Consider the following 19,988-nt stretch of genomic DNA (forward strand, 5'->3'; position numbering starts at 1 on the left):
AGCCTGAGATTTGTTTAAACATTGGCAACATTCGAGTTTAAACAAAAAAAGTATTTGCAGCACATTATTATAAAAAGTGCCATAAATTTACAAAAGAAAACAACTCTTAACTATACTTACTCCACAAGTAAATCTTTTGTGGCTTTGGGAATGGCAAGTTGGATGAAATGTTAGGACCAGGTTTACCATCACCGGAATATGTCGTCAAACATAACAGCTATACGGAGAGACAGGACAAACTCGGATTGTCTTCTCTGGAATGCTCAGGACTGATGGGTGGAAGACCCGACAGAAGTATATGAAATTAAGAGGGGAATAAATAGTATAGATGGTCAGAGTCTCTTTACCCCAGGGCAGAAATACCGAATACTGTACTAAAAGGGGTAACTCTGCAGTAAGAGGGGGCAAGTCTGAAGATGTGCGAAGCAGATCCATCAAACAGCATAGAATCGGATTTAAGAGGTTGTACACGTACAAGATGGTGGCACAGTACCATCATGATTAGCTCAATGACTTACAGTACCACCGACCCGACCCAGATTCAATTCCCACTGTTGCCTGTAAAGAGTTTTGCGTTGTCCCCGTAACCTCATGAGTTTCCTCCCACAGTCCAGGGACGTACCGGTTGGCAAGTTAATTGCTCACTGTAAATTGTCTGATGATTAGGCTGGCATAGAAAAGGGCTGGAAGGACCTATTCTGCGCTGTATCTCTATAACTCCACCGAAGATGCCATCTCATTGGCTCTTCAGTCAGCCCTGGAACATCGGTCCAGCAAAGATGCACACATCCGGACGCTCTTTATCGACTACAGCTCAGCATTCAATACCATCATCCCCTCAAAACTAAACAATTTGCTCCTGGCCCTCGGCCTCAATATCTTGATTTCCTCATTTTGCAGACGCCAGTCGGTTCGGATTGGCAACAACATCTCCACGATCTCCATCAGGACAGGTGCACTGCAAGGCCGTGTGTTTAGTCCTCTGCTCTGCTCTACGGTTAGAAGCATGTAGCTAAGCACAGCTCCAAAGCCATATTCAAGTTTGCTGGTGAAACCACAGTTGTCGGCTGAGTCAAAGGTGCTGATGAATCAGCATACAGGAGAGAAATTGAAAATCTGACTGACTGGTGCTACAGCTCCTTAGCAGTTTGCAAAGATTCAGCTTGACATCTAAACCTCTGATCAACTTCTACAGACGTGTAGTGGAGAGTATATTGACTGGCTGCAGCACACTGAAACCACCAATGCCCTTGTACCGAAACTCCTACAAAAAGTAGTGGATACGGCCCAGTCCATCACGAGTAAATCCCTTTTCCCATATTGGACTGGGCTTGGCTGGAACGACTACCGTAGATTCCGGATTTTAAGCCGCTACTTTTTTCCCACATTTTGAACAGCTTTGAACTTTGCGGCCTATAATCCGAAGCGGCTAATGCATGGTTTTTTTTCATGCCGCCTCGTAAACATTTTGCCTCATAACAGTAGACCAATAAAATTGATGAGTAGTTCACAGAGGTCCAATGAAATTGTACGATAAATCAAGCGCACTTTCACAATTAAATTATTGTAAATCAGTCATTTGTACTCACCCTCATCAACATGGAAAACACTCGAAGCATTGTGCTGCCTTATGGCAGTTACTTAGTTTATAATATTTTCGCTTAGTAATTCATTTTCTAGTTAAAGTTAGAAGAGTTTTAACTATATTTGTTTTCTGTACTACATCGCGGGATGCTATGACATCACACCCGGTTTCGCGGTGTCTTGTGGGAAAATGCCGGTTTGCGATGAAACGGAAAGGTGGGAGGGAGCGCATTACGCGAGCGGCTTTGGATCTGAGCGAACGCTGCTTTTAAGTTAAAGGTGATCAATAACTTTTCCTGGTAAGCTGCAGTATATATATTTTTTACCAGTCGTTAGGAGATATTGGAATGTTGTTCAGTAAAGAAGTATACGCAACGTATATTTAAAAGTAGCCGCATTACGGGCCCGGTTCGAAAAAAAGCATTTGCAATATGTATTTGTTTTTGTTACCATATGGATTTAATTAAAAGTTAAAAAAATCCTCACGTGTAACATCTTTCTGTGTAAATATCTCATATTACAACGTGGGACACCTGCGGCCGAAAATCCGGTGCGGCCTAAAATCCGGAGCGGCCTTTACAATTAAAAAATTGATTTTATTTCTAAAATTAGAGCCAGCGGCTTTTAATCAGGTGCGCTCTGTAGTCCGGAATCTACGGTACTTTTTGTAGCCTTCTCCACTCACAGGCATTGGTGTTCCCATACCAGTCTGGAATGCGACCAGTCAGCGTTCTCTCCACTGTGCATCTATAAAGGATTGTCAAAGTTGTAGACGACAGGCCGAAGAGCTGCTGCCGTGACCTCCTTCGTCACAAACAGGAGAAAACCCGCAGATGCTGGAAATCCGAGCAACACACAATAAATGCCGCAGGAAATCCGCAGGCCAGGTAGCATCTACGGAAAAAAGTGCAGTCGACGTTTCAGGCCCGAAACCCTTGTGTTCCCCTCTCCCCTACCCCCACCACCTTTTAAATCTGCTCTTCAGCTTTTCTTCCTCCAGTCTTGCCGAAACGTCCCGGCCCGAAACATCGACTGTACTTTTCTCCCCCCGTAGATGCTGCCTGGCCTGCTGAGTTCCTCCGGCGTTTTGCATGTGCCTTCTTTGTAATGACACTTACACTCAGGTCCTCTGAAATGATAAAGTGAAGGAATTGGACTCCAATGATCTGGAAAAGTTAAATGTAGAGTTGGGGGATGGAAGGAGCAAGTGGGTAGAAAATCATGGAAGAAGAAATAGTCAATACTAGTCAAGTAGGAATTCTGATAAAATCACCTGTTCAAACGAACCAAATGTACTAAAGAGAGAACTTCTATCTATCTGTTCAAATGTCACTGGGTGCATCAGCAGACAGGCATTTTGGCAGTGACCATCTCAAACAGTTCCAGATCCTCCATTGCTAAACGTCCTTCTGCAAAACAAGTGTCACGACATATGACAATGGTATTAAACCCAATTCTGATTCTGAATTTGTTTATCTTTAAATGCTGTTTAATAAACTCAGTTACTCACACCCTTAATTTGGTCAACGTTTCAGGCCAAAAAACTTCTTCAGGACTGAAAAGAGGCCAGAATAAAAAGGTGGCGGGAGGGGGAAGGAGGCTAGCTAGTTTATACACTAAATAATGTTCAGGCGCGAGAGTCCTTGCATATTTGGATTATAAACCCTGCAGAATTCCCCCACAGATTGATATCTTGCATAGAGCAGCCTCTGGACAGTTTCCCAACTGCATGATGGGCTACCTGCTGGAGAAATCCTTTCACGTTAACAGTTTATTGATACATGCTACTAAAGAGACCAACTATCAAATTTGTTCTCATCTCTTGCTGACTACCCCAGACAAGTTTCCCTATATATAATGACTGAAACATATAAGGTTATTGATTGAAACGTATAAGATTATTAAGGGATTGGACACGCTAGAGGCAGGAAACATATTCCTGATGTTGGGGGAGTCCAGAACCAGAGGCCACAGTTTAAGAATAAGGTGTAGGCCATTTAGAACAGAGTTGAGGAAAAACTTTTTCACCCAGAGAGTTGTGGATCTGTGGAATGCTCTGCCTCAGAAGGCAGTGGAGGCCAATTCTCTGGATGCTTTCAAGAAAGAGTTAGATAGAGTTCCTAAAGATAGTGGAGTCAAATGATACGTGGAGAGGGCAGGAACGGGGATTGTGGATGATCAGCCATGATCACATTGAATGGTGGTGCTGGCTCAAAGGGCCGAATGGCCTACTCCTGCACCTATTGTCTATATATTGCATCTGCTTTACCCACGTTCTTCTCACTGAGTTTGTAACTGCCCTCTGAATGTTAGTTTATTATTGATCCTTACTGGCTATTACTCTCCAATCGTGACCTCTGCTTGCAACTTGCAATCTCCCCCAATTCCCGATGATCATTTCATTCGTATGAACTGTATACAAGACAAGCTTTTGCTCTATCTGGGCACACGTGACAATAATAAACAAATTATCGATACCAAAAAAATCTGATTTCACTACATTGCCAATGCCGCTGAAGATTACGCTCAGATGCCACTTTATTAGGTACACCAGTACACCTGCTCATTAATGTATATATTTGATCAGCCAATCGCAAGGCAGCAACTCAGTGTTTAAAAGCATGCAGACATGGTCAAGAGGTTCACTTGTTTCTTTTCCCAGACCAAACATCAGAATGCGGAAGAAATGTGCTCTAAGTGAGTTTGACTGTGGAGTGATTATTGGTGCCAGATGGGGTGGTTTGAGTATCTCAGAAGCTGCAGACCTCCTGGGATTTGCACACACAGTCTCTCAACTATACAGAGAATACTGAGAAAAACAAAAAACATCCAATGTGGAAGCAGAGGCGAGAGTCCGGTGATGTCATCATCGAGAATGGCAGCTTAAGTCACAAGCTCCTCCGGAAAAGCACGTATTAAGCCCCAATAACCCATCAAATATAATATTTTTCGAAAAATACTTGAACTGAAAAGGGGGGCAAGAATGGGGAGAAGAAATGGAAATAAAAAAAGCGACACTGCGGAGCCTGCGTCCGAGAGGAGTGCAGCGAGCGTCTCTACGACCCGACTGCATGCTAGCGAGGCGGCTGCTGGGCCTCGTTCAGGCAAAGTGGCGAACAGCTTCGAAATCCTGAAAGAAATAATGGAGGTCCAGAAAGATATAAAGCAGCAGCTCCGTGATATTAAGGCAGAGCTCGCCAGCGTTAATCAAAAAATAGCGGTGGCAGAGACTCGCATTGAGAAGGTGGAAGATCGCGTTCAAAACGTGGAGTGGATACTGAGCAAGACAATAAAAATAATACATCACCAAGAAGGTAAACTGCTTGACCTGGAGAGAAGATCACGCCGGGGGAAATATCAGAATCTACAACGTTCCCGAAGGAGCGGAGGGCTCATCTATGACGGAATTTGTCGAAAAGTTACTGCGGGACGCGCTGGATCTTCCATCGGTTATGGAGCTGGAAGTTGAGAGAGACCACCGCACGTTCGTTCCGAAACCTACCCAGGATAGAAAGCCATGCTCAATAATAATAAAATTCCTGCAGTACAGCACCAAGGCGCAGATTCTACAAAGGGCCAGGGGTAAGAAGAGAGTGTTTTATGACGATAAATTAATATATCTCGACTAAGATTACCCCCCCCCCATGGTTCTGCAGAAGCGTAAAGAATACTCTGAAGTAAAGCGAGTACTAAAGCAAAACAAGATTAGATTTCAAACTCCGTACCCTGCTATACCGAATGTTTTATGACAATGGGATGTGGTTGTACCAGACGGTGGAAGAGGCGACTACAGACATGAAGACAAGAGGGTTGCCCGTTAGTGTCACCAAAACGAGGGAAAGCCTGAATGAGGAACTGTCCCGCTCCGCTTGGGAAATAGTGTGAGAAACGAGAAGGCAGGAGACGGGAGGAGGCCGAGAGAAATATATCAGGAAGAGACCGGGAGTTTCCCAAAGACAGTCCTCACCCCCTTCAGAAGAGCCATAAGGTTTGGCTAACTTTAAAAATGTTGAGAAGCTAAATGGAAGCAAAAGTACACGGTGATATACCTATCTCGAGAAATATTTATTATAATGTGGATTTTATATTACTTAGTTGTTATTCTTTATTCTCTCACTTACACCTTTTTCCCCACCAAAATGACAATATATATGTGTATGTATGTATGTATGTGTGTGTGTGTATATAATATATATATATATATATATATAATATAAAAATATGTATATGTTTGTGTATGTATATATATAGGAGGAGTACACAGGGAAATCTTTTCTGTGTAATGGATTTGTTCACTGACTTTTATGAATACTGCATTGGGGGCCCTCAACTCACAAGTAGGAGGGGTTATCCCCCACAGCTAGACATTTCCTGTAACTCAACGCAGGGTCATCTACTAGAGACCTCAGCCTTGGAATCACACGTTCATTGCCATTTTTGATGTTATTTGCACTTCTTGTTTCTTAATTGTTCAGGGAGTAGATTGATCAAGTTTTATTCTAATTTCAATGATGCATTGACAGATAAATACAGATGGATAAGGACAAGGTAAAATTCATTTCTTCTAATGTCAATGGACTATTAAATCCAATCAAATGTAAGAGAATTTTATCTAATTTGAAACAATTTGATTCATACTGGGAAAAATGGTTTAACTACATAATGCCTCATAGGCCTGATTTTATTCTCACAAATCAATGAATCTGTTGTAAAAAAAAAGATCACTCCCTACTTGTACATAGTTCTTTCCTTTTGCTTGTTTTTTCTTTCCACTCTTTTCTATGTGTATACCTCAGATAAATACTTTGTGGAGATTTGTGATATATATGATTATATGATAGATATGTACAACGTCTGAAATACATCTTGTGGAAATGTTTGTTTGATGATGAACTTCAATAAAAAAATAAATTACAAAAAACATCCAATGAGAGGCATTTCCATGGGCAAAAACGCCTTGTCAATGAATTGAATATTTGACTTTATTTCTAATATCCTTCATATACATGAGTAAAAATCTTTACATTTCCATCTGTATGTGCAATTTATAGTAATTTGTAATAAATGTATGTATAACAATACAGCATAGAAATACAATTGTATCAGCATGAATTACTCAGTCTGTTGGGCTGGTGGAAGAAGCTGTCCCAGAACCTGTTGTTCCTGACTTTAATGCTGCGGTACCGTTTCCCGGATGGTAGCAGCTGGAACAGAGAGGTCAGGGGAGAATAGCCAGACTGGCTTAAGCTGACAGGAAGGCAACAGTAGCTAATAATGACGTGATACAAGTGACGTGCAGAAGAGCATCTCTGAAGGCACAACACATCAAACCTTGAAGTGGATGGGCTGTAGCAGCAGAAGACCATGATCGTATACTCAGTGGCCACTTTATTAGGTACAGGAGCTACCTAATAATGTGGCCACTGGGTGTATATTCAAATGAAGTGCAAGAAATTCAATACACGTAATTCAGTTAAATTGTGATAACTTTATTAAGAATTTATATTTATTAAAGTGTTAGGTACATCTAGTATACTGTTCATTACTTCCAATATGCAGTATTAAACTTATAAATTCAAAAATCAGTGGTAATAAATTCCACTTTGATTTCATGTTAATTCGTGCAAGTTATTCTTCACCAAGGTACACGTTCACCTCTCCAGTCTATAAACGATCCATTGTCTTTGTCTGACAGATTCGAAAACACCCTGAGTAATCCTTGTATACTTTCTTCTTTGGTTAGTTTTGCCTGGTGAAAGCAAACAAAATAAAAGATTAGATAGAAATAAAGTACAAAGACCAAGATCCCCAGACATGAAGGTATTTTGTCCGGCAAGGGCAGCTCTGAATCAATATCCAAACTAGTTACCGGACCTTGGGGAAAAATCTGCATTGGAATGAACTTGCAGACCCCTCGTATCAGTGGCCTCAGTGAGGCAGCCTGGACAGCAGGAGACAATACGACAACAAATGTGATGTTTGCCAAAGGCAAAAGCCTAATTAAAGTGATGAACTGCAATGAACTACTTTGAATATGGCAACATAACTCACTGATGGTGAAATGGGGGGGGGTTATGCTGCATAATCCAAAAACAAAAAGTTCATTTTCTGATGTAACAACTTTCATTAAAACTCAAGCTTGGCAAATATTAAAATAATTACAGAGGAAATTGAGGTAAATAGTATAAGCAAACAATAAAATGGGTGGATATTAATCAAGATTAATAACAAATTAACTACTGAGATAGAATTGAAATCTCTTATTTAAAAAACTTAGTCATATTGATGGCTGATGCAATTCTAGACTATTCACTATGTCTTTTTTCTTACCTTTTCAGTACCCATGTCTGTTTTGACCCAGCCGGGGTGCACTGAAGCACAAAGGATTCCGTGGGGTGTCAGCTCATTAGTTAAGCACTTGGTGACCATATTCAGTCCAGCCTGTTTAAAAGACCAATATAGCTAAGTGACTGCATTATTATCTGGCAAAAATTGCAGTTCGCAAGTTTTCTTTAAGGCATCAGATGACCAACTCATACAAGTGTCAATCCCACCTCCTCACTGTTCTTTCCCAGAATACTAACTCTTCTTCAGACTCTCATTTGCCCTTCCGATTAAAAACCGCAATGGTTTCAGCCCAAACTCCTTGTCACAACCATTAGGTATTGTGACTTTTCACTTTTAAAATGGGTTTTAAAAGACATTCCAGGCAAGGGTTTATATAGTTTTATGCATTCTTGAAAAATGTGAATGTCACTCTAATTTATCTACTGTGATAATCCCGGTGATTTGTGGTGTACACATCCTGAAGCTTTATTGCGCTTTCCATAATGGAATAGCCAGTTGGTGGTGTTGTGGCATCCACACCCGACTTGGAGGCGAGTGGTCCTGGGTTCGAATCCGGCTGGCTCCCTGCACGCTTTCCATCCGTGCTGGGTTGGGTGTCGAGCTGGCAACTCGGCCTCAAGAAAGCAGACAAAAGTGCTATAGGTTTCCAGCCTATGTGCCACAAGGTGTGGAAAGGAATGAAAAAAGGTCATAACGGAATGGCCAATCTTCTCATAGCATTTGAGCTTCGGCCACTTGCAGACATTCATCATCTTTCATGCACTTTATGTTCTTATTCAGAAATCTCAGCATTATTTGTGTTTTTGCAGTCTTTTCTATCCACACACAGTTCCAATTAATCACGCATTGTTCAGCTTTAGTCTGAATGCATTGAGTCACATTTTATTAATGACTAGACCATTCTGCATTGTGCCATTCTTGTTGCAATTTGTCTATAGCCAGTTGTGTCATTAAGGCACTTTAGCAGAATGGTTCTAGACAAAAGTACTAACTTTTCATTGCAGCTTAGACCAAGGGGTGAAACCTCTTCCAAGGATTGGCACCCAGCTGACATTATGAAAATCTCTACAAATGGTAATTTCACACAAGATGCTGTGGGATGCCAGGGCAGAAAATTAGAAATAGATCATGCTGATTTTAAAAAAAACAGCGGTGTTCTTCTGAGGGGTGAGCTAAAGAATGAAATTGAGGAAGTTAAAAGATTTACTCTGCATCTACTATGCACTAGCCTAACCACTTTACGATGGCCAATGAACCTACCAACAGGTAGGTCTTTGGAATATGCAAGGAAGCCACATGGTCACAGGGAGAATGTACAAAATGTCTTGCAAACAGCGACGGGAACTGAACCTGGGTCACTGGTACCGTAAAGCATTGTGCTAGCCACCACGATACCACTGCCGCCCCAATATTTTATCTGCGATAGGGTTCACTGATGTCATGGCAGGAAGTAACTAATGCTAACTATGGCTTCATTTTGGTAAGTACAACCAGCCCACACGTCCACCGCCTCCAAATGGCAAAGTAAAAGTTCTGTAAAGAACCTGGAGGATAAACAAACATCAACAAACACGAGTTATCGAATGCAGTTGGATTTGTTTCATCATTGTTCCCCTTTGTGCATGCAGTTAAGGACAAGGACCTTGCTGATCCTGTAGGCAAATGCTTTCCAATAGAAGTGCACGCTGAAAGTCTCCATGGAGCCCATGATAGAGGACATGTTGATAACCGCTGCTTTCTTACTGCTGAAGCCAGGTTCATCACTCAGCTGAGCTGCTTTCATTAAAGCCGGCAGAAAAGCCTGTAACATAAGGAAGAGGTACTGAGAAAAGTAGCACAAATGAGCATTATAAACAGGAATAACACTTGGCACGTTCTTCTTTTTGGGAAAATGAGACAATGTCATTGAAATTAACAAAATTGATTAAAACAAGCAAAATAAACAACCTGAACATCTATTATAGCTTATTGAGCACTTCATTGCCTTTCTAAAGATTTTTAAAATAATCTTTGAAGTACAAATATATGGAGAGGAATGTCAAATGATAATGACAACTAAGATAACAGATGACACTGGGCAACAAAAATTTTGCTTGCTGAATACTTTTGGGTGTATCTTATGGATTTTGGGCTGATGATCATGCAACCTCCATGGAATTTCCTTATCGTGAACCATTATTTTGAAATCACCTCTATTTTTTATTTGAACTCATAATTCAAGTCAATTAAAACATTGTCCACAATGTAAGCTGAAAAGATTTCCATCTTGTCCAGGCACCCCTGGGCATGTTTAGGCAGGACAAGCTTTAGAAAGGCTATAAATTTCCTCAAAAGATTTCAATGTTTGAGACGAATTTCTCAGAATATCTGATGCCAAGATTAAGAAAGGCGTTTTTGATGGTCCACAAATCAAACAGATCATCAATGACAGGCACTTGAAGAACTTCTAGTGGGACTGGAGAAAATTGCATGGAAGGTATTCAAGGATGTTGTTGAAATTTTTCTTGGCAAATGCAGAACACCAAACTACCTGTAGCTGGTTGACAACATGCTTCAAGCATACAAAACCATGAAGTGCAACATGTCACGGAAGATTAAATTTCTGCATTCCCATTTAGATTCTTCCCTGCAAATCTTAGCGCTATCAGAGACAAGCGTGGTGGAGGTTTTCACCAGGACACTGCTGTCATGGAGAAACGGCATCAGGGCAACTGGAATCCATCAATACCGGCTGATTTTTGGACAAGGTTGAGAAGCCTCTCACACTGAGTACAAGCGATAATCATCAGCAAAACGTTTTTAGCTTAGTTGAACTATTGCAAGGCATCAGCAACCGTTATGCAATGAAACACATTAATTCATTCACAGTTAATTTCTTTCTCCAAATTCCCAGGTGATAAAAGTGATCTGAAATTATATTTTAGCTTCAAGCAGTCTATCATAAAATAAACTCTGAGGAAGCAGCACTTATGAAAAAAATTGTTGTCCAAATACGCCAGTCTTAAACTCTTCTCATTAGCGACTATAACTTGTCAAACAGAATTTTCAAAATCTGCTGATATCTTTGCATTAGCTGCTGCCTACTTGGTAATAATCTCAACTCAAGTCAGGAGGTTGCAGATTCAAGTCCAGCTTCCGAGGACTGAGCACAAAAGCCGTCAGCAGGCATACCACAGCAGTTCTGAACACTGTTGCACTAGCAGTGATACTAAAGATTAACTTTGTTTGTCACATGTATATCAAAACACACAGTGAACTGTGTTGCTTGCTTCAGGAAGGTGCTGAGGGCAGCATACATAGCATGCCCACAATTTAGTAACCCTAACCTGTACATCTTTGGAATTTTACGGACTTTTAGATGGGATTTAAACACAGAGCTGTTCAACTGTCTGTTCTCTTAGGTGGATATAAGAACCAATAATTTAACCATTACTTTCTCTCTTTCTACACTGCCAGAAATAAATCACATGGTCATTTGTTACATCTTGCTGTCCATGAACTGGCTAGTGACTACTTTTCCAAAGTTATCCATTAACTGCTTCAGGTGACCTGAAAAGATTTTAATAGTTTCAAGTCCTATTTTAAAGTCAATATTATTATTTTCCTTCTCTCAGTTGCCCAATGAATGATGTTTTCTGCTCCTTCATAATGATCTACTTAGTCATGTTCACAAGTTGACAACTTGATGAGAGACAGTTAACAAACTGGCCAAACAAGTCATCGATGAAGTGTAGGCCAGCGGTCCCAACCTGGAGTCCATGGACCCCTTAGTTAATGTGGTGAACTACATATACCTGTCTGGACACGCTCCCTGCTGACTGCTCCTGTGGCCCCTCCCACTGACCGTGGCTCCTCCCACAGACCCCGGTATAAAGGCGATTGAGGCCTGAGCCTGGCCCTCAGTCTCCAGGATGTAGTATGGTGGTCAACTACTGCTTGTTCTTTCTTCCAGTCAATAAAAGCCGATATCTCGCCTCACGTCTCAGAGAGTTATTGATGGTGCATCAATTAATGATAAAACTCCACTGCATTAAAAAAAAGTTGGGAACCCCTGTTGTAGACCTATCAATGCAGCATTTAAGCAAGATTTCTTGGAAGAAAAGCAATCTCAAAAACTAGGGTACAAAGTACAGCATTTGTACACAGCATCTCTTGCATCCATTCTGAAAGATAGTACGAGGAGGATTTAGTCCCCACCCTCTTCTCTGTACCCTCTGCCCAGCCAAGGAAATTGAACAGAACCAATGGTACAATGAATACCTCAAAACCAAACCTAAATTGCAAGTTACCTTGGTAACCATCATTGGGCCAATGACATTGATCGTGTGAGTCTTTGTCATCATTTCTGGGGTAATGTCATTCAGACCTCCGTCAATATTGATCGCAGCATTGTTTATTAACAGATTCAGGCCATCGTTTTTCAATAACTTTTGTATCTCTTCAGCACTCGTTTGAATGCTGTCAAAGTCATCCAGATCTTTAAAAATACACATAAAGAAATTAAATCTGGGTTATTCATTTGTACTGCCTTTTTCTAACTTAAAAGCTGCTCGTGTCATATCACAGCACAGAGATGTACATTATATCTAACCCTGATGACATTTAACAAATAGATTGTAAAACGCAGTGCAGTGTATCTAAAGTTGGAGTACAAATGTTAAGCACATTCTTTAACTCTTAAAATACCTTTTTTTTCTCAATCAATTTTCTGGATTGCTGGATGGTTACAGCCACAGGTACCTTAGCCACTTGTACGCCTACATAAAGTCTACACCCCTCATTCTCAGAGCTCTGATATGCTAATAGAGTATCATTTATAAATGTACAAATACCAAAACATGATTGACAATATACTTCACTATTTTATGATGTTAGTTAAAACACTGATAAATAAAAGGGAGTAATAAATCAGTTCAAAATTTAGTTCTGGTAAGTTAACTTGAGCAGCTAAAAGATAATTTTTACAGATAAATGTACATTTATCAAATTGGCTGATCAGCAAACATCACCATGGGTAACAGCAGTAGCTTGAATCTTTCAAAAAGCCACACCTGCAGGAATCAAGATAGCTGTAGGTGCAAAACTACCCTGATACAACAAAAGCAGCCTGAGATTTGTTTAAACATTGGCAACATTCGAGTTTAAACAAAAAAAGTATTTGCAGCACATTATTATAAAAAGTGCCATAAATTTACAAAAGAAAACAACTCTTAACTATACTTACTACATGAGTAAATCTTTTGTGGCTTTGGGAATGGCAAGTTGGATGAAATGTTAGGACCAGGTTTACCATCACCGGAATATGTCGTCAAACATAACAGCTATACGGAGAGACGGGACAAACTCGGATTGTCTTCTCTGGAATGCTCAGGACTGATGGGTGGAAGACCCGACAGAAGTATATGAAATTAAGAGGGGAATAAATAGTATAGATGGTCAGAGTCTCTTTACCCCAGGGCAGAAATACCGAATACTGTACTAAAAGGGGTAACTCTGCAGTAAGAGGGGGCAAGTCTGAAGATGTGCGAAGCAGATCCATCAAACAGCATAGAATCGGATTTAAGAGGTTGTACACGTACAAGATGGTGGCACAGTACCATCATGATTAGCTCAATGATTTACAGTACCACCGACCCGACCCAGATTCAATTCCCACTGTTGCCTGTAAAGTTTTGTGTTGTCCCCGTAACCTCATGAGTTTCCTCCAGACGCTTTGATTTCCTCCCACAATCCCACAGGTGCACTGCAAGGCCGTGTGTTTAGTCCTCTGCTCTGCTCTACCGTTAGAAGCATGTAGCTAAGCACAGCTCCAAAGCCATATTCAAGTTTGCTGGCGAAACCACAGTTGTCGGCTGAGTCAAAGGTGCTGATGAATCAGCATATAGGAGAGAAATTGAAAATCTGACTGACTGGTGCCACAGCAAAAACCTCTTACTCAATGTCAGCAAGACCTGGGAGTGAATTATTGACTTCAGCAGGAGGAAACGGAGGTTCATGAGCCAGTCCTCATCAGAGGTCGAAGGGGTCAGCAGCTTTAACTTCCTCAGTGTTATATTTTGGAGGACCTGTCCTGGGCTCAGCACGCAAGTAGAATTATGAAGAAAGCACAGCAGTGCCTCTACTTCCCTATGAGTTTGTGAAGATTCAGCTTGACATCTAAACCTCTGACGAACTTCTATAGATATGTAGTGGAGAGTATATTGAGTGGCTGCATCACACTGAAAACACCAATGCCCTTCAACAGAAACGCCTACAAAAAGTAGTGGATACGGCCCAGTCCATCACGAGTAAATCCCCCCCTCATTGAGCATATCTAGATGACTATCCTGCGACAGTGTTTCATCAGCGTCTATTATCAGGGACCCCCAATACCCAGGTCGTGCACTCTTCCTTCTGTTGCCATCAGGAAGGTGGTACAGGAGCCTCATGGCTGACCTACCATGTTCAGAGACAGACAGTTACTACCCCTCAACCGTCAGGCTCCTGAACCAAAGGGGATAACCACACTCAGCTTCACTTTTGATACAGAAATCAACTCAGAGCATGCAGGAAAATTCACAGTCTTAACAAAAGTCACTATGGTATTGATAATCACTTACCCATATTAACTATTTTTATGTTTGAGAAACCTTTTGCCAAGTTCTTAAGATCCTACAGAGCACAGAGACATTAATTAAATACCATTCGGAAAAATAACCGGCAATATTATCCAACAGCATCTGATCAGTGAAAATCTCTACAGCCGGTTCTTTGGACATTTTTTTGTTGCATGAAAAATATGGCAAGAGTCCAGAGAGGCATTAACAATAAATCACTAGAGTACATTTTCAAATGTTTTGATGATTTTAGCAGAATAAGTACTATGAAAGAACAGCCAAATTGTGCATGTTGGACAAATAGAAGAAAATTGTACTAAATACATTATTTGTGGTTTCAAAAGCAGGAATACAAAACATCTGACTTCAGCCCATTCACAATGCACAATGTTCTAGTGACTTTATGACACTGGGATCCTTCTGGGCACGGGTAATATAAAACAGAAAAATTACTGATGAGAATTCAACAAGTGGCAGAGGAAAAAAGCTGCACAATGTTGACATATATCTTTATTTTTACATACATCAACAGAAAACCAAAGAGAATCTTTTCAAAGGTGGAAGAATATTTTAAATTAATGATTTACCCTACCTCATGCTCCAAAAGTGCAGCAAACGATGACCACAGAATCCAAAGAAGAGCGAGATTTTAAAAAAATGAAAACAAACGGACTCAATGGCCAGATAATGGTCATTTTACCTGATGCACAGAAACACGCGTAGGCCATTCAGCCCCTCGCCCCGTGCCTAATCGGCTTTTTCAATCGGACCACAACATATCCGTATAACCTGTCGATGTCCCTGTAAATATTGACCTCCTGCTCTTTGTCGCTCCATTCTTACCAGGGCTGGGGGTTGAGAGTTGCAACGGGAGCTGGACTTTGTTTAAATAGAAACAAAGCACAGGCGCGGCTAAGGGAGAAATTATTTGACTCAGCCTCGTACCGAGTGGGTCGCCTCTGCAGAAAGATCCCACCCCATCATGAGGCTATTAACCATTTGGTAAAAGCCCTCTTGACCATTGCCTCAAGCAATAAGCTGCCTTTCAGAGCTGAAGCCACTCACCGTCCCCCGGGCTCCCTCGGGGTCTCTGCAGGCGGCGAACAGGTAACGTGGCGGCCGCTCAGCCCGGCTCAGCTGGCGGATCAACTCCAGGCCCAGCCCGCGATTCGCTCCCGTCACTAGCACCGCTCGCTGCATCCCTGCTGCTGTCACTCCAGCCCCGGCTCTCCCATCACAATGTCTGGGTATCGACTGATATAAACTCTGGGCGGGCCCGCGACTTGAACATTAACTCATGTAAAGGCTGGGTTAGGTGATGGCCACTTGTACGCCTACATAAAGTCTACACCCCTCTCTCTCAGAGCTCTGATATGTTAATAGAGTATCGTTTATAAATGTACAAACACCAAAACTCTTAGAATTTTTTTCTAGTATATATACAGTACTTTTTTTTTAAAAAAGGGATCATTTGGCACAAGATTGTCAAAGTTGTAGACGACAGGCCGAAGAGCTGCTGCCGTGACCTTCTTCGTCACAAACAGGAGAAAACCCGCAGATGCTGGAAATCCGAGCAACACACAAAAAATGCCGCAGGAACTCCGCAGGCCAGGCAGCATCTACGGAAAAAAGTGCAGTCGACGTTTCGGGCCCGAAACCCTTGTGTTCCCCTCTCCCCTACCCCCACCACCTTTTAACTCTGCTCTTCAGCTTTTCTTCCTCCAGTCTTGCCGAAACGTCCCGGCCCGAAACATCGACTGTACTTTTCTCCCCCCGTAGATGCTGCCTGGCCTGCTGAGTTCCTCCGGCGTTTTGCATGTGCCTTCTTTGTAATGACACTTACACTCAGGTCCTCTGAAATGATAAAGTGAAGGAATTGGACTCCAATGATCTGGAAAAGTTAAATGTAGAGTTGGGGGATGGAAGGAGCAAGTGGGTAGAAAATCATGGAAGAAGAAATAGTCAATACTAGTCAAGTAGGATCTCTGATAAAATCACCTGTTCAAACGAACCAAATGTACTAAAGAGAGAACTTCTATCTATCTGTTCAAATGTCACTGGGTGCATCAGCAGACAGGCATTTTGGCAGTGACCATCTCAAACAGTTCCAGATCCTCCGTTGCTAAACGTCCTTCTGCAAAACAAGTGTCACGACATATGCCAATGGTATTAAACCCAATTCTGATTCTGAATTTGTTTATCTTTAAATGCCGTTTAATAAACTCAGTTACTCACACCCTTAATTTGGTCAAGGGATCATTTGGCACATTATGGCCTGCTTGGACCTCGAAAAAATTCATTATTCAGTTCTTAATTCGGACCTAAAGTTCCATAAGGTCTGGGGACCTTTTATCGAGTACTTTCATAACCTTCCTCTTGACTTGGGTTTTTTTTTTTCCCTTGCTTTCAGCTCCCTTTTTTTTCTGGTAGTAGGCATTATTATCCTCTGTTGCTAAGTGTATTCACAGTCTGGGAGTTCGACTGTCCGGACTTATACTCTTTATACTGTGTGGTGGTTGGTCTGGAGTTGTTGTTTTTTTCTTGTGTTGTGGGGCTTGGGAAGGACACTAAGCTCACTTGTCTTTAATTTAGGTGCTTTTTTGTTAAATTCTCTTCCTAGTTTATACACTAAATAACGTTCAGGCGCGAGAGTCCTTGCATATTTGGATTATAAACCCTGCAGAATTCCCCCACAGATTGATATCTTGCATAGAGCAGCCTCTGGACAGTTTCCCAACTGCATGATGGGCTACCTGCTGGAGAAATCCTTTCACGTTAACAGTTTATTGATACATGCTACTAAAGAGACCAACTATCAAATTTGTTCTCATCTCTTGCTGACTCCCCCAGACAAGTTTCCCTATATATAATGACTGAAACATATAAGGTTATTGATTGAAACGTATAAGATTATTAAGGGATTGGACACGCTAGAGGCAGGAAACATATTCCTGATGTTGGGGGAGTCCAGAACCAGAGGCCACAGTTTAAGAATAAGGGGTAGGCCATTTAGAACAGAGTTGAGGAAAAACTTTTTCACCCAAAGAGTTGTGGATCTGTGGAATGCTCTGCCTCAGAAGGCAGTGGAGGCCAATTCTCTGGATGCTTTCAAGAAAGAGTTAGATAGAGTTCCTAAAGATAGTGGAGTCAAATGATACGTGGAGAGGGCAGGAACGGGGATTGTGGATGATCAGCCATGATCACATTGAATGGTGGTGCTGGCTCGAAGTGCCGAATGGCCTACTCCTGCACCTATTGTCTATATATTGCATCTGCTTTACCCACGTTCTTCTCACTGAGTTTGTAACTGCCCTCTGAATGTTAGTTTATTATTGATCCTTACTGGCTATTACTCTCCAATCGTGACCTCTGCTTCAACTTGCAATCTCCCCCAATTCCCGATGATCATTTCATTCGTATGAACTGTATACAAGACAAGCTTTTGCTCTATCTGGGCACACGTGACAATAATAAACAAATTATCGATACCAAAAAAATCTGATTTCACTACATTGCCAATGCCGCTGAAGATTACGCTCAGCTGCCACTTTATTAGGTACACCAGTACACCTGCTCATTAATGTATATATTTGATCAGCCAATCGTGAGGCAGCAACTCAGTGTTTAAAAGCATGCAGTCATGGTCAAGAGGTTCAGTTGTTTTTTTTCCCAGACCAAACATCAGAATGCGGAAGAAATGTGCTCTAAGTGAGTTTGACTGTGGAGTGATTATTGGTGCCAGATGGGGTGGTTTGAGTATCTCAGAAGCTGCAGACCTCCTGGGATTTGCACACACAGTCTCTCAACTATACAGAGAATACTGAGAAAAACAAAAAACATCCAATGTGGAAGCAGAGGCGAGAGTCCGGTGATGTCATCATCGAGAATGGCAGCTTAAGTCACAAGCTCCTCCGGAAAAGCACGTATTAAGCCCCAATAACCCATCAAATATAATATTTTTCAAAAAATACTTGAACTGAAAAGGGGGGCAAGAATGGGGAGAAGAAATGGAAATAAAAAAAGCGACACTGCGGAGCCTGCGTCCGAGAGGAGCGCAGCGAGCGTCTCTACGACCCGACTGCATGCTAGCGAGGCGGCTGCTGGGCCTCGTTCAGGCAAAGTGGCGAACAGCTTCGAAATCCTGAAAGAAATAATGGAGGTCCAGAAAGATATAAAGCAGCAGCTCCGTGATATTAAGGCAGAGTTCCCCAGCGTTAATCAAAAAATAGCGGTGGCAGAGACTCGCATTGAGAAGGTGGAAGATCGCGTTCAAAACGTGGAGTGGATACTGAGCAAGACAATAAAAATAATACATCACCAAGAAGGTAAACTGCTTGACCTGGAGGGAAGATCACGGCGGGGGAAATATCAGAATCTACAACGTTCCCGAAGGAGCAGAGGGCTCGTTTATGACGGAATTTGTCGAAAAGTTACTGCGGGACGCGCTGGATCTTCCCTCGGTTATGGAGCTGGAAGTTGAGAGAGCCCACCGCACGTTCGTTCCGAAACCTACCCAGGATAGAAAGCCACGCTCAATAATAATAAAATTCCTGCAGTACAGCACCAAGGCGCAGATTCTACAAAGGGCCAGGGGTAAGAAGAGAGTGTTTTATGACGATAAATTAATATATCTCGACTAAGATTACCCCCCCCCCCCCATGGTTCTGCAGAAGCGTAAAGAATACTCTGAAGTAAAGCGAGTACTAAAGCAAAACAAGATTAGATTTCAAACTCCGTACCCTGCTATACTTCGAGTGTTTTATGACAATGGGACGTGGTTGTACCAGACGGTGGAAGAGGCGACTACAGACATGAAGACAAGAGGGTTGCCCGTTAGTGTCACCAAAACGAGGGAAAGCCTGACTGAGGAATTATCCCGCTCCGCTTGGGAAATAGTGCGAGAATCGAGAAGGCAGGAGACGGGAGGAGGCCGAGAGAAATATATCAGGAAGAGACCGGGAGTTTCCCAAAGACAGTCCTCACCCCCTTCAGAAGAGCCATAAGGTTTGGCTAACTTTAAAAATGTTGAGAAGCTAAATGGAAGCAGAAGTACACGGTGATATACCTATCTCGAGAAATATTTATTATAATGTGGATTTTATATTACTTAGCTGTGTTACGAACCCCGTAACTGGGTCACTTACCAGCAAAAATGGAGAGGTCCGTTGAAGTCTGATGATACTATTTTTAACAATATTTATTAGTAAAAAGACACAAAAATAATATCAATGCAAACATACAGATAATATACGTCGTCAATACTAAATCTGAAAGTACGGGTATAATAATAATCAATGAGAAATAAGCTCTATCGTTGTCTAGGGGGATAATGTATTGTCCGATGGAAATATAAAAGTCACTCAGTTCATGCAGGCTTCAGCCTTTGGGGACCGCTGGGTTTGCAATTGTTGGAGAGAGAGAGATTTTGAGAAAAGAAACTTGCCGGCTTTCCTTGATCTG

At 41.8% G+C, this 19,988-nt stretch overlaps 1 protein-coding gene and 1 long non-coding RNA gene across 5 annotated transcripts; one reads left to right on the forward strand and one right to left on the reverse strand.

Moving 5' to 3' along the window:
• Nucleotides 1–4,258: 4,258 nt before the first annotated feature.
• Nucleotides 4,259–7,166, forward strand: LOC140738359 (uncharacterized). The gene is made up of 2 exons (XR_012101360.1): nt 4,259–6,097; nt 6,980–7,166. It is a non-coding gene; the product is annotated as an uncharacterized lncRNA (long non-coding RNA).
• LOC140738354 (C-signal-like) lies at nt 7,053–19,447 on the reverse strand. 4 transcript variants are annotated; one of them, XM_073065577.1, is made up of 8 exons: nt 19,268–19,447; nt 18,868–19,037; nt 16,527–16,662; nt 14,532–14,583; nt 12,222–12,409; nt 9,575–9,733; nt 7,915–8,025; nt 7,053–7,333 (listed from the first exon to the last, which is right to left on the reverse strand). In XM_073065577.1, the coding sequence occupies exons 3-8, from the start codon at nt 16,593–16,595 to the stop codon at nt 7,220–7,222; spliced, it is 693 nt and encodes a 230-aa protein (XP_072921678.1). In that variant the 5' UTR covers nt 16,596–16,662; nt 18,868–19,037; nt 19,268–19,447; the 3' UTR covers nt 7,053–7,219. The 4 variants fall into 4 exon arrangements, with proteins under 4 accessions (XP_072921678.1, XP_072921679.1, XP_072921681.1 ...); XM_073065578.1 differs by lacking the exon at nt 19,268–19,447 and having other exon boundaries at nt 18,847–19,139; XM_073065580.1 differs by lacking the exons at nt 16,527–16,662; nt 19,268–19,447 and having other exon boundaries at nt 18,868–19,132.
• Nucleotides 19,448–19,988: the final 541 nt, after the last annotated feature.

This window comes from Hemitrygon akajei, chromosome 14 (genome assembly GCF_048418815.1).
Source record: "Hemitrygon akajei chromosome 14, sHemAka1.3, whole genome shotgun sequence".
Classification (NCBI taxonomy): Eukaryota; Metazoa; Chordata; class Chondrichthyes; order Myliobatiformes; family Dasyatidae; genus Hemitrygon; species Hemitrygon akajei.